Source organism: Acanthochromis polyacanthus, chromosome 6, assembly GCF_021347895.1.
Source record: "Acanthochromis polyacanthus isolate Apoly-LR-REF ecotype Palm Island chromosome 6, KAUST_Apoly_ChrSc, whole genome shotgun sequence".
Classification (NCBI taxonomy): domain Eukaryota; kingdom Metazoa; phylum Chordata; class Actinopteri; family Pomacentridae; genus Acanthochromis; species Acanthochromis polyacanthus.
This window is the reverse complement of record NC_067118.1, coordinates 26,375,777-26,388,276: the sequence shown is the minus strand read 5'-3', so window position 1 is coordinate 26,388,276 and position 12,500 is coordinate 26,375,777. Positions and strand designations below refer to the sequence as shown.

General features: G+C 40.0%; 1 protein-coding gene across 2 annotated transcripts; it reads left to right on the top strand.

Moving 5' to 3' along the window:
• Positions 1-434: 434 nt before the first annotated feature.
• tfcp2 (transcription factor CP2) lies at positions 435-11,927 on the top strand. Of its 2 annotated transcripts, XM_022207370.2 has the most exons (16): positions 435-792; positions 1,123-1,318; positions 2,403-2,554; positions 4,677-4,753; positions 4,864-4,969; positions 5,221-5,327; positions 5,536-5,688; positions 5,824-5,934; positions 6,508-6,596; positions 6,746-6,794; positions 7,527-7,620; positions 8,039-8,129; positions 8,237-8,343; positions 10,210-10,352; positions 10,513-10,564; positions 10,686-11,927. In XM_022207370.2, the coding sequence occupies exons 2-16, from the start codon at positions 1,197-1,199 to the stop codon at positions 10,721-10,723; spliced, it is 1,491 nt and encodes a 496-aa protein (XP_022063062.1). In that variant the 5' UTR covers positions 435-792; positions 1,123-1,196; the 3' UTR covers positions 10,724-11,927. The 2 variants fall into 2 exon arrangements, with proteins under 2 accessions (XP_022063062.1, XP_022063063.1); XM_022207371.2 differs by lacking the exons at positions 435-792; positions 1,123-1,318; positions 4,677-4,753 and having other exon boundaries at positions 2,437-2,554.
• The last annotated feature ends 573 nt before the right edge of the window (positions 11,928-12,500 follow it).

Sequence of the window (12,500 nt, the reverse complement as noted above, 5' to 3'; positions counted from 1 at the left end):
CATACCTAAAAATGGAATATGAAACTTTACACTGACAACATCATAAATGTAAGTGAAATACTGATGTGAAAAGGAAATGTTGTACATGATCCTGAAACTGATATCCCACAAACTATTGAGAAAATTAATATTGCAAATTATAATATTGTTCAGACTTTTTTTTATCCAAGTACTGATTTTTTTTCCACCCAAAACTGTACTTTTTTTTTTTGCCAGTGCCTCTGAGCGAGAAAAGTTAGGTTGCCTTTGGAGTAAACAAGTGTTTTTGATGTTATCTGGCCCAAAAAGAGGTCATAGAAAACAAGTGTCCTAGAAATACAGTCCTGAAACTGCGGCCTCCTCTGCTGCAGACACGCAGTACTAGATGAAAGTACCCCGGTAGTACCCAAACTGAGCGATGCGTGGCGGTAATGAGTATCAAAGTTGTTTACCAGCACTGTGGATAAACCAACGAAGAAGGAGAAAGCGAAGCGGAAATTACGGCGGCTCTCTTTCCCGACGAAGCAGGATAAACAAACAAAAGCAAGACGTTATATTACATCTATTTATGGTTTGGAGACGATTTTGACGTCTTGTTAGGCATAAATATGCTTACCAACAACAAACAGGCCCGGTGAATACCCGGTAGCGAAGGCAAAGAAGAGCTAGCATCCTACTAACTGAGTTAACTGGCTGGCTGCGTAGCTAACTTGTTAGCTCGACATGTTTATTTTAGTGCACAGGCGAAGGAGCGCGACATGATGACATGAAACTAATGCAACGCATGCAAATAGCTACTGTTTTCAGCTAAAGGTAAGCTTTGCATCTTCACTAGGAGCACGATTCTCAAGCGAATAATAAGTAAAGTATAAATATGCTGTAGTTTATCTGAAGTTCAGGTCTCGGCAGTCCTTATGTGCACCGTTGCATAAAACGTGTTGGGACTGTTGTTAACCTAGGGGGTTTTGTGCTGCTAAGAATAAAAACCCGCTAATGATAAGTACTACACTGCGGATTTGATCATCTTGACTCATTTTTGTGGGTATGCTCGTCCACTGAACAGCTACACGTTCTGTGGTTTTATCGCTAAAGTCAGACCCGCTGATAATAAGTCACTTCACTTTCTCTTCTAAATTTTGATAGGTTGTGAGAAACAGGTGAAACTTGCCCCGAGTTTTAACCGGAACTTCATTCCGTAAAATCTCCACATCGTCACCATGGCGTGGGCTCTGAAATTGCCTCTCACGGATGAAGTGATTGAGTCCGGACTGGTCCAGGACTTTGATGCCAGTCTCTCCGGCATTGGCCAGGAGCTTGGTGCTGGGGCGTACAGTATGAGGTACAGTATTAGTTTTTGGCGTGTTAAGCCCTCTGTCTAAAGTGTGTTGTTGGACTGAACGCTGCTACACATTAATACTTACCAAAATATATAATCTCTTGAAGCTTTATTAAATTCAGAGAGATTGATTAAAACATCTGTTTGGAGGTTGTAGATGACTGTAATGACACTTTCTTAAGGAACCTGTATCACCTGCTTAAGCTTAAATGCCAGCATTTTGTGTTTTCTATCAACCCAGAGCTTTATCAGTGTGATTTTAAGATGGTGTCTCATGTTGTGGACAGTGTTTCACATTTTCTGACAGCCCGTGTGTCCTCATCAATAGGCAGTTTGAGCAGAGAAATCTCTTCACACTTTGACTGAGTACATGGATATGTGAGGTCCTGTACTGAGAGATAGCAGAAGGGCAAATTAATCACCACTTGCAGATAAAGTGAAAAGCCAAACACGACTTGTTGGCTGTTAGATGGAGAATGGTCTTTGAAGAAAATTGACTGGCGCATTAGATTTATCCCATCACTATGCATCATATCCCTAACCCATTAGTGTAATTGTCTGTGCACAGTTCTGTGTTTTTTGATTTGGTGTGGCTTATTTGAGGGATTAAACTAAATATTTATGATGCTCATTTTTATGGTGATGGAAATTATGTGAAATCCATTTAGGTTCTGCTGACTCAAGTACTTTGCTTTTCTGGAGCAGGATCCTTCTTTTGTGACCTTTTCTGGTTTGCTCAATGCTCTGAACAGAGCCTGCTTATTGTGGAAATTCTTGAGTTGAGAGGAGCAATAACAGATTGACTTGGATACCTTGGTATTTGGTAGTGTTGCCCCCATTATAGTTAATGAACTGCAGGCTAGAGAAAATGATTACTCACCATTCAGCCCCAAGTGTTGTCTGGTAATGCCAGGTAGTGTTACATTTAACATAACTTTTATCACAAGTTTGAAAGTCTGTCAGTTCAAAGAGCTAGACATAAACACTGATGTTCTGTAGATTATTTTTATTCTAAGCAAAGACCGAATGTCTCACAGTGAAGCCAGAAATTCTTGGCAGTTTAATGACTTTTGTCTTTGTTTTCCAGCGATGTACTTGCCCTCCCCATCTTCAAACAAGAGGAGTCTAATCTGCCTGCAGACTGTGACAACAAAATCCTTCCCTTTCAGTATGTTCTGTGTGCAGCTACCTCGCCAGCCGTTAAACTGCATGATGAAACACTCACCTACCTCAACCAAGGTCAGCCTCAGGATCCCAGCCTTTTTCAGCTTTGTGTGAATTTGTTGAGATCTATAAGTAAGAAGCCAAAGCTTCTGAAAGCAAAACGTTTACCTCATAGAAAACATTATATAACGATATACTGCTGTGGTCTGTGGGGGGAATGTTTTTAAATCACTGATGCCAGTATAGACATGCATTCTTTTGCAGTTTGACATGTTGTCAGTTTGTTTGTGTTATGTACATTACCAGTCAAAAGTTTGGACACGCCTTCTCATTCAATGATTTTTTCTTTATTTTCACTACTTTCTACATTGTAAATGCATACTGAACACATTATACCTATGAAGCAAGATATATAGAATTATGTAGAAAACAAGCAATTGTGAAATAACTCTAAATATATATATTTTTTTTTATTTTAGATTCCTCAAAGTAGCCACCCTTTGCTTTGATTACTGCTTTGCAAACCCTCGGCCTTCTCTCAATGAGCTTCATGAAGTTGTCACTTAAAATAGTTTTCACTTCACAGGTGTGGCTTATCAAGGTTAATTTGTGGAATTTCTAGCCTTCTTAATGGGGTTGGGACCATCAGTTGTGTTGTGCAGACGTCGGATTGATGCACCGTTGACAGCCTTATTTGACAACTGTTAGAATCCATATAATGGCAAGAACCAATCAGCTAAGTAAAGAGAACTGACAGTCCATCATTACTTTAAGAACTGAAGGTCAGTCAGTCCAGAAAATTGCAAAAACTTTGAGTGTATCCCCAAGTGCAATCATAAAAACCATCAAGTGCTACAATGAAACTGGCTCACATGAGGACCGCCCCAGGAAAGGAAGACCAAGAGTCACCTCTGCTGCTGAGGAGAAGTTCATCTGTGCACCACCCTCAGAAATCCCAAGTTAACAGCACCTCAGATTAGAGCCAAGATCAATGCCACACAGAGTCCTAGTAGCAGACGCATCTCTATATCAACTGTTCAGAGGAGACTGACCAATCAGACCTTTATAGTCAAACAGCTGCTAAGAAACCACTACTAAGGAAAAGCAACAAGCAGAAGAGATTTGTTTGGGCCAAAAAACACAAGGAATGGAGATTAGACCAGTGGAAATCTATATGCTGGTCTGATGAGTCCAAATTTGAGATCTTTGGTTCCATCCGCCGTGTCTTTGTGAGACCCAATGGTCTCTACATGCATAGTTCCCCCTGTGGAGCATGGAGGAGGAGGAGGTGTGATGGTGTGGGGGTGCTTTGCTGGTGACACTATTGAGGATTTCAAAACTGAAGGCACACTGAACCAGCATGGCTACCACAACATCCTGCAGCGACATGACATCCTATCCGGTTTGCATTTAGTTGGAGCATCATTTATTTTTCAACAGAACAATTACGCCAAACACACCTCCAGGCTGTGTAAGGGCTATTTTGATCAAGAAGGAGAGTGATGGATGCTGCGTCAGATGATCTGGTCTCCATGGTCACCTGCCCAAAACCCAGTCCAGATGGTTTGGGATGAGATGGCCACAGAATGAAGGCAAAAGGGCCAACAAGTGCTCAGCATCTCTGGAAACTCCTTCAAGACTGTTGAAGAACCATTTCAGGTGACTACCTCATGAAGCTCATCCAGAGAATGCCAAGAATGTGCAAAGCAGTAATCAAAACGAAGGTGGCTATTTTGAAGAATCTAAATATAAAACACGTTTTGACGTATTTCACACTTTTTTGTTTCCTAAATCATTCCATGTGTGTTCGTTCATAGTTTTGATGCCTTCAGTGAGAATCTAAAATGTAAATAGTTATGAAAATAAAGAAAAAACATTAAATGAGAAGGTGTGTCCAAAGTTTTGACTGGTGCTTTTTACGTACGTGAAAGACAGTTTTTTTTTCCCTCCTTTGTTAAATAAATAACATGATATGTCATGATTTTTTAAAAGTCTGTGTGTTCTTGCAGAATTTGCTCTATAATCATACCATTGTTAGAATGAGTGACAAGCTGTATCATTGTTGCTGAGTAGTGTCAGAAATTCTATGTCTTGCATCATGGGATGAACAGACAAGGATTTGCACATGTTGTATTGTTGTGATTGGAAGTACTCGAGGGATTGAGATCTGTTTATTCACTGTGTGGACTTATCACAGGGCAGTCCTATGAAATTAGAATGCTTGACAATCGGAAAATTGGGGAACTTCCTGAAATCACTGGCAAAATGGTGAAGGTAAAAAAAATATTCTGCAACACATTTGTACAGGTCACTGTCTGTCTGAACAGTATAAAGTGCATTTACTTTTTGGTTCTTTCGTAAAAATGAATTTCTGTGAATTTCAGAGCATTATTCGTGTGGTGTTTCATGACCGACGACTTCAGTACACAGAGCACCAGCAGCTAGAAGGCTGGCGCTGGAACAGGCCTGGGGATCGCATCCTCGACTTGGGTGAGCTCTGCATGAAAATGTCTGTTCTTCTTGGAGAGTTCCAGAAAATTCTATTTCTTTTGTGTTGTGTTGGATTTGTTTTTCGAAAGAATGTCGTCGTGTAGCCATGTGTGTATATTAACCATAAAATATTTTTTGTGTTTATTAAAAAATCATTCAGAACACTGACGGTTAACCCAAACTGTAAAGTCATGCTGGTCGTCATTAAGAACTCCTTTGATAACAGCTTGTTTTGTGTTGATCCATTGCAGATATTCCCATGTCAGTTGGAATAATCGACCCCAGGGCTAACCCTACTCAGCTTAACACTGTGGAGTTCCTTTGGGACCCATCAAAAAGAACCTCAGTTTTTATCCAGGTAGCATGACGGTCAACGCTTTTGTTTTCTTGGCACATGTTGTAACTTTGGAATTGCAGTGATCTTAGGCCATTTAGAGCCCTTTGTCATTATAGAGCTCAGCTTATTAACATTCACTGTACTCATATATTCTGTTTGACAGTAATAAGTAAACCGAATGTCTACTACAGCAGGTTTTTAATTTCAATTTAATTTTTTTTTTCCTTAGGTTCACTGCATCAGCACAGAGTTCACCATGCGCAAGCACGGAGGAGAAAAGGGCGTGCCTTTCCGCATCCAGATTGACACGTTTAAAGAGAATGAGAGCGAGGAGTACACAGAACATCTCCACTCTGCCTCCTGCCAGGTCAAAGTCTTCAAGGTTAGAGAAATGCCACAAGACTGAAATAAGAATGAATTAAATAAGATCCTACTATGCAAATATTTGTTTCAGTGACCACTCTGGTACTACTGTTCATTACCACCACATTCGTTTTCTCTGAATGACCTGTTTTAGCCTAAAGGAGCAGACAGGAAGCAGAAGACGGATCGGGAGAAGATGGAGAAGAGGGCGCCGCAGGAAAAGGAGAAGTACCAGCCCTCCTATGAAACCACGATCCTGACAGAGGTTAGCTTTATTCTAAGTGTGTTAATGGCACGAGTCACTGCTAGATCAAAACAAAACATAACCTAATCTAATGAAGTGGAACGCTGAAGAATATGCTTGTATTTCCAAAAAGGGCTAGGAAAAGAGCGAAAAGGTTTTGTAATGGGCAGTGGGTCAAAATTTTAAAGTTTGCACTCAATCCAGGTAGAGATTCAACTGATGTTTCTTTTCATTATTCATTACTGTCAGTTTTTGCTGGTTTCTGTTTGATCAACTGTCCAAAAGCCAAATAGGTTGAATAGTCAGTGCTGTAATACAGAGAAAAGCCACAATCCCTCACATTGTGTAACCAGAGAATGTTTCGTGATTAATCACAGTATGAGACTATTAGTCTTCAGATGAAGCCTGTTGTTTCAGCTTGAACATATTTAAAGCAAAGAAATGAAAAACATGACGGATAACATGCAAACAGAGACACAAAGAGTGTGGATACATTTAATTTAAAGAAAGCTAAAGGTTATAACTTGTGGCAGCAGAAATTTCTTTCTGATGTTATATAGATGCCACAGTAACAAAAGTGTTGGTCTTTTGCAGTGCTCTCCCTGGCCTGAAGTCACATATGTCAACAATTCTCCCTCTCCTGGCTTCAATAGCACACACAACAGCTTTCCTGTTGCTGAAGGGTATGAGGGTTTCATGATTCTGTCAATACTTCATGAACAGTGGCCATGTATGATTAGTGAGGAACGCACACAATGTTTAGATTCTTCCTAATGTGCATTTTATTTATTTTCCTGGGTCCTAACACATGATTTTTTTTCATCCTTGCTAGAAATGGATCACCAAACCATCAACCTGAGCTCGTCATTCAGGTAGCAGATGTAAGTTCATTTTATTTCCTCCTACACTCTGCCTCATTGAATCACTGTGTATTAATAACCACAAAAGCAGAGCTGACATCGAGGTGTTAAACCTTTGCTCACATGTAGATTCATTCACACCCTTTGCCTTCGAAATGAGAAAATAAACAAAAACTGGCCTCTTCTGCCTCAGTCTGTGAATGAAAGCATTCAGTGGTGGTACATCAGAAATACAAGGTCAACTCCTGTTGAGTGCGTGACACAGGAAGCCAGTGATTCAACGCTTCTATTATTTTACCCTGAAACATGATGTCAGAATATTTCATCCTGTGTCACCTCTCTGTTTGGGCAGCTGCCTACCTGATGTATAATGCTTCAGTCCTCCATGTACACCCACTGAGAAGTGAAGGAACAGAATGTTATTTCTGTCCACATTAACAATGTTTAACAGTTAGTTTGAGGTTTTCATTTCTATTTTTAAAATGGACTTTTGGAAATAGTTTTTGCCTGATTTCAAAATGATAACTTTTGAAATATACATTTCAAAGCAAAATAAAGCAGCCTTAGGAAAATCTGACATCTTTATACATTATTATTTTTGTGTGTTAGCTTTCTGTTTTCATTTTAATGTTTTTAAAACTTAGAACTGATTTGATGGGGTTGCTCTTTAAATGTCTGTCATTACTCACTTATTAAAGCAGAGCTTCAATTATTGCACTTGTTTTCATCACATTGTATTGTGTGTGTGCTCAGAATTTGTTACCCACAGCGACACCGCAGGATGCACAGCAGTGGCTTCATAGAAACCGCTTCTCACCCTTCTGCCGACTCTTCACCAACTTCTCAGGTAAAACGCCCTCTGAATACATATTTCAAATTCGACATCCATGTACTTTAGCGTAGTGTCGGCTGTAACAAAACAGCTCAATCAAAACTCTTGCTGGATTTACCGATCCTACGTGTGTGGTTAGGAGAAACACCAAGAAGGTGAGCAGAAGCAGAGAAGACTTGAGGTATTGAATGACACACGGTAGCATAGTAGCGACTAAGGTTACAACCCTACAAGACTGAAATGATCCACCTTGCAAGACACCAATTCTCTGCCAAGATCCTGAACTGTGGTCTGTCAGTCTGTGTGTGGTGACCTCAAAGAGGACAGGATAATGAAAAGACTGTTCATTTATGTGGATCTGTAAAAAAAAAAAAAAAGTTACATTGAGTTTCATTTCCGGAGGCTGAGAAAAAGGGATATTTTTGTGCACCAGGGGCAGACCTGTTAAAACTGACCAGGGAGGATGTTATTCAGATCTGTGGGCCAGCTGATGGTATCAGACTCTTCAATGCACTGAAGGGACGGTGAGTCACACTCAATTTAATCACATTTTCGAATATGCCATGCCCCTAATAGTATAAAAAAAGACTTTTGGAGTCAACATTCTGTTCATTTCTCCCCGTGGATGCAGGGTGGTACGTCCAAGGCTGACCATCTATGTTTGCCAGGAGTCTCAGCAGGCACGGGAACAGCAACCAAAACACGAAAATGGGGATGCTGCTGCCAACACTTTCTTTGGTCAGTACACATTGGTAGTTCATGCATGTTTGTTTTAGAACAGTAAGTATTTGAAATCTACCATAGTAATGAGGCAGAGAATCACAAGACGGGTGGCTTGTGGCATCATTAGGCATGTTGCATCATGTCTTGTAGTAACAATCACAGTTAAAAGCTGAAAATTTGTATATACATTTCTTTTATGGTTGTAAAATTTGCGATGCAGCAATTTCTATACTGACTGCAAGTCACACAGGCAGGTACACAGTTCAACAAATACTCATCTGCACTCCATATCACTGACAGTTAATATTCTAGTGTGTGTAAACATACCGCGTCCTGCCACAGGTCCTGAAATGAATAGCCTGGTTTACATGAGGGATATGAGCTTACTGTCAGAAATCGACCTCTGATGTGCTGCTGTGTTTATATTGGAGTCCTGGTACACCATCTTTTTATGTTTAATAGAGTTGCTGAAAGAAAGACTGTTGTCTTTGGGCAGAGGCAAGCTACTAAGTGTTTCCTGATGTCTTCATGTTCAGAAAACCGCCAACTGTCTGTGGCTTCATATTTATTTACAGACATAAGAGGCACCAGTTTATTATAGCTCTCAGCAAGACAGCAATTGGACGTATCAACCAAAATGTTGACTGTCTCCAGGCCTTTGCACTAGGATGTTTAGAAGCCAAGCGATGTCCAGCTAGGGGGTGAAGAGGTGATTTCATGCTTTAAAAGACCAAATTTGATGGCCTCTATCACATTCTAATTCCACTATACCATCGTATGCACTGATCTTAGTTATTGCATATTTCAGTGTTTACTTTAGTGATCGGTAGTTGCTAGAGGTACGGACCCGTACCCGTAGCCTGTGGCCTACGGATACGGCACTTTCCATTTGCCAATCAGATACGCGAGATCTGGTCACGTGACTCCCGGTAGACGCTAGAGGTACGGACCCGTAGCATCGGTACTACAGGTACGGACCCTAAACCTGACCCTCACCCTAACCTTTGCTTACCTTTCAACAGATACGGGTCCATATCTGTCTGGCAAATGGAAAGTGCCGTATCCGTAGGCCACAGGCTACGGGTACGGGTCCGTATCTGTAGACACTACCTTAGTGATCAATCAAAGTGCAGCATTTAGAAAATGATCAGCTTGTACTGCACCGCTAGTGTCGAGTGACCGTCACTAGCCCTAGACGTCGATCAGTCAGATGTTATGAGAAGTTGTAGACATGACTTGTGGTTGCTAATGAAGAGCTGCTACAACTCGCTGGCTGAAATGCAACAGGAGCGAATTTAGTAACGGGGCTTGACTTCTTTCAGGATGTGTTTAAAATCAGACAGCAGAGTATGGTTGCACATTTGCTGCTATAAAAACATGTCTTGTTTTTTTTTTAATCACTTTGGTCTTAATTGTTAGCAAGATGCCTCTTAAATGCCACAGGGAGTTTGCACCGCTCTCTTTTTTTTTCTTGTACTACTGATTCTATGTTGTTTCAAATGAGTGAGCAAGTTCTAAGTACAACCACCTACAGATCTGACTGCAGTTGAACAATGCCTCAAATAGCTTTTTATCCAGTCCACCTCTTTCCAATCAGCAGACTTTTATGATAGTGAAAGGTCTTCAAGCTCCGGTTGTTTTGCATTTGGCTTAACTATGAGGGGAAATGTGGAGTTTAAACTGAGCTTCAAACACAGACAAAGAATATTTTAGCTGGTGCACTAAATACACATCCACATGAGCACCAAACAAAAGACCCATTCCTAACATTTTGATATAAATACATGTGCTACTACACTCCTGCTCTATCTCTAAGTGCTGTTCTTCCTGTCCTGCTGTGGTACTGACACCTGTTTGGACTCCCCCTGCTCTTTCTTGCAGTATATCATGCTATTTACCTGGAGGAGCTCACTGCCAGCGAGCTGACAGAGAAGATTGCTCAGCTCTTCAACATCTCGCCCCGGCAGATAAATCAGATCTTTAAACAGGGCCCCACTGGCATTCATGTGCTGGTTAGTGATGAGGTAAGTGAGTGCTGCTGCTATGACTTTCCAGAGGCTTTAAGTCACAGCTACAGATGATGAGACCAATAAAGAGAAGGATAGTTGATTTGACACTAACAAACAGCTAATGCTTGATTCCTTCCTGCATTAAACATCCCCTCTTTTTTTTTTTTTTTTACAGATGATTCAGAACTTTCAAGATGAAGTATGTTTTGTTTTAGACACAATGAAAGGTATTTGAGTGTAATAAATGTTGATGATTTATCTGTTTCTATATTTACCATGGAGCCTTGATGAACTGCAGGTTTATTTTTAACATCTCTGCGTGCTGATTTTTTATTCTGTTCTTTCCAGATGACTCAAATGATGGCTACCACATCATCCTGAAGTGAATATGAGGATAGCCCAGCCTTGCTCTGTTCTTTAGACCCGATCCAGTCAGCCCCTCTAGAGCTTCAATACTCCTTGCTGTTCCTGGAATATATGGAGATGCCCCAAGACACCTCTTGAGGCAGCTAGTAGGAACATGTGACTGAAGCGCCTGGCCCTCTCCTCACTGTACCTTACTGTCTTACTTTTGAGGGAGTGACTCCGGTACCGCAGCAAAGTAACAGTCTCCTCCTCGCCCTGCCATCGTCTCCTTTAAATGGTTGCATTTTCCTCTGTCGCTTATGTCTCAAGAAGGAGGTTAACGGCACTACAGCTGCTATCGTTGTTTGCTAGCTGAGCATCTGGTGTGCCAAAGCGCTGTGGTTCAGACTCAACTGTTTGTTGTCTCTTTAAAAAAAAACAACAACCAAAAAAAGGAAAAAAAGATCAAAGCAACAAAAATGACACTGTTAATACTTTACTTTCAGTCTGCAGTTCAGCATGATATCTTTTTTTCGTGCTAAGTTGCCTTACGGAATCCAAGCCAGTCTGCGAGAAACATGGTAAAGCTAACACAATCACGCAGTTGCATTAAAAAAACCTCAAGAGGCATCAAAATCAACAACCAGGATGTCAAGGGAAACCATTGGAATTTAGCTGTCCTTCAAAACATCAGAGATTCCTTTGAAAGCTAACAATGTCTGTCTGTTGAGAAGTTTTTCCAGACTCCCATGTCAGAATAGGTCGTCATAGTTTATGTAGACAGTGTGCTGGCGCACGTGATTGTTACGTCGGCATCTTGAAGGATGATAAACACTGTCTGTGTTCGTGATCACAGTGGCAACACCAGCAAACTGTCTTCATGTGCTTCCTGTCCCTATCGGCTTCTTTAGCACACCAGCATTTGTGTTCAGTTCTGGCGATTTTCCCAACATTATCTTAAAGTAGATCATCATTTTAACATTTTTTGTTAATGAATCATGGTATTCTGGAAGTTTTGTTTAAAAGCATCTTTTTTTAACATACTTACATCTCTTTATCATTGTTTTTGGATGTTACCACTTCCAAACGCTAATAAATGTAAGAAGTTGTCGGACACAGCAGAGCTGCATGTGAAATTATGATTAGTTTATGTTCGGTCCTTTGTACAAGAAATTGATAGCTTGATATTTTAGATCTTCATCTTTGCCCAATTTCATCAGCATCATTAAAATACTTACCCATGCACTAGCTGCTCTCTGTTGTCTTTCTGATTGGAAACTTTGCATAAATATATAAAAAAAGTTTTTTTTAAACAAAATTCCTCAAAGTTTGCCTTTCTGAAAGTCAAACTCTGAGTGAACAGCTATACTTTATTTGACTTGTCAGCTGAAAATTTCTATTTTATATTTACATACACTACCAGTCAAAGGTTTGGACACACCTTCTCGTTCAGTGGTTTTTATTTAATTGGTATTTTCATTGTACATTAGTACTGAAGACATCGAAATTATAAAATACATATAAAATTATGTTGTAGACAAAAAAGTGCTGATCTTCAGCATTAATCTACAATGTAGAAAATAATACAAATAAATGAGAATGAGAAGGTGTGTCCAAACTTCTGGCTGATAGTGTGTGTGTGTATGTATGTATATATATATATATATATATATATATATATATATATATATATATATATATATATATATATACACATACACACAAAATGTCTAAAAGTGTGTGTGGAAAAAAAAACCTCTGAGCATTGTCGTGATGGGGATTTATTTAAACTTGACAAAAAAAATGTCGTGATAAAGA

What these genes read in the sequence shown, in the direction of transcription:
- tfcp2 (XM_022207370.2), top strand. Translation starts at nt 1,197, where the DNA reads ATGGCGTGGGCTCTGAAATTGCCTCTCACGGATGAAGTGATTGAGTCC. An exon ending in GCCAGGTCAAAGTCTTCAAG is followed by an intron (nt 5,689 to 5,823) that starts GTTAGAGAAATG and finishes GACCTGTTTTAG; the next exon opens with CCTAAAGGAGCAGACAGGAA. An exon ending in ATGTGCTGGTTAGTGATGAG is followed by an intron (nt 10,353 to 10,512) that starts GTAAGTGAGTGC and finishes TTTTTTTTACAG; the next exon opens with ATGATTCAGAACTTTCAAGA.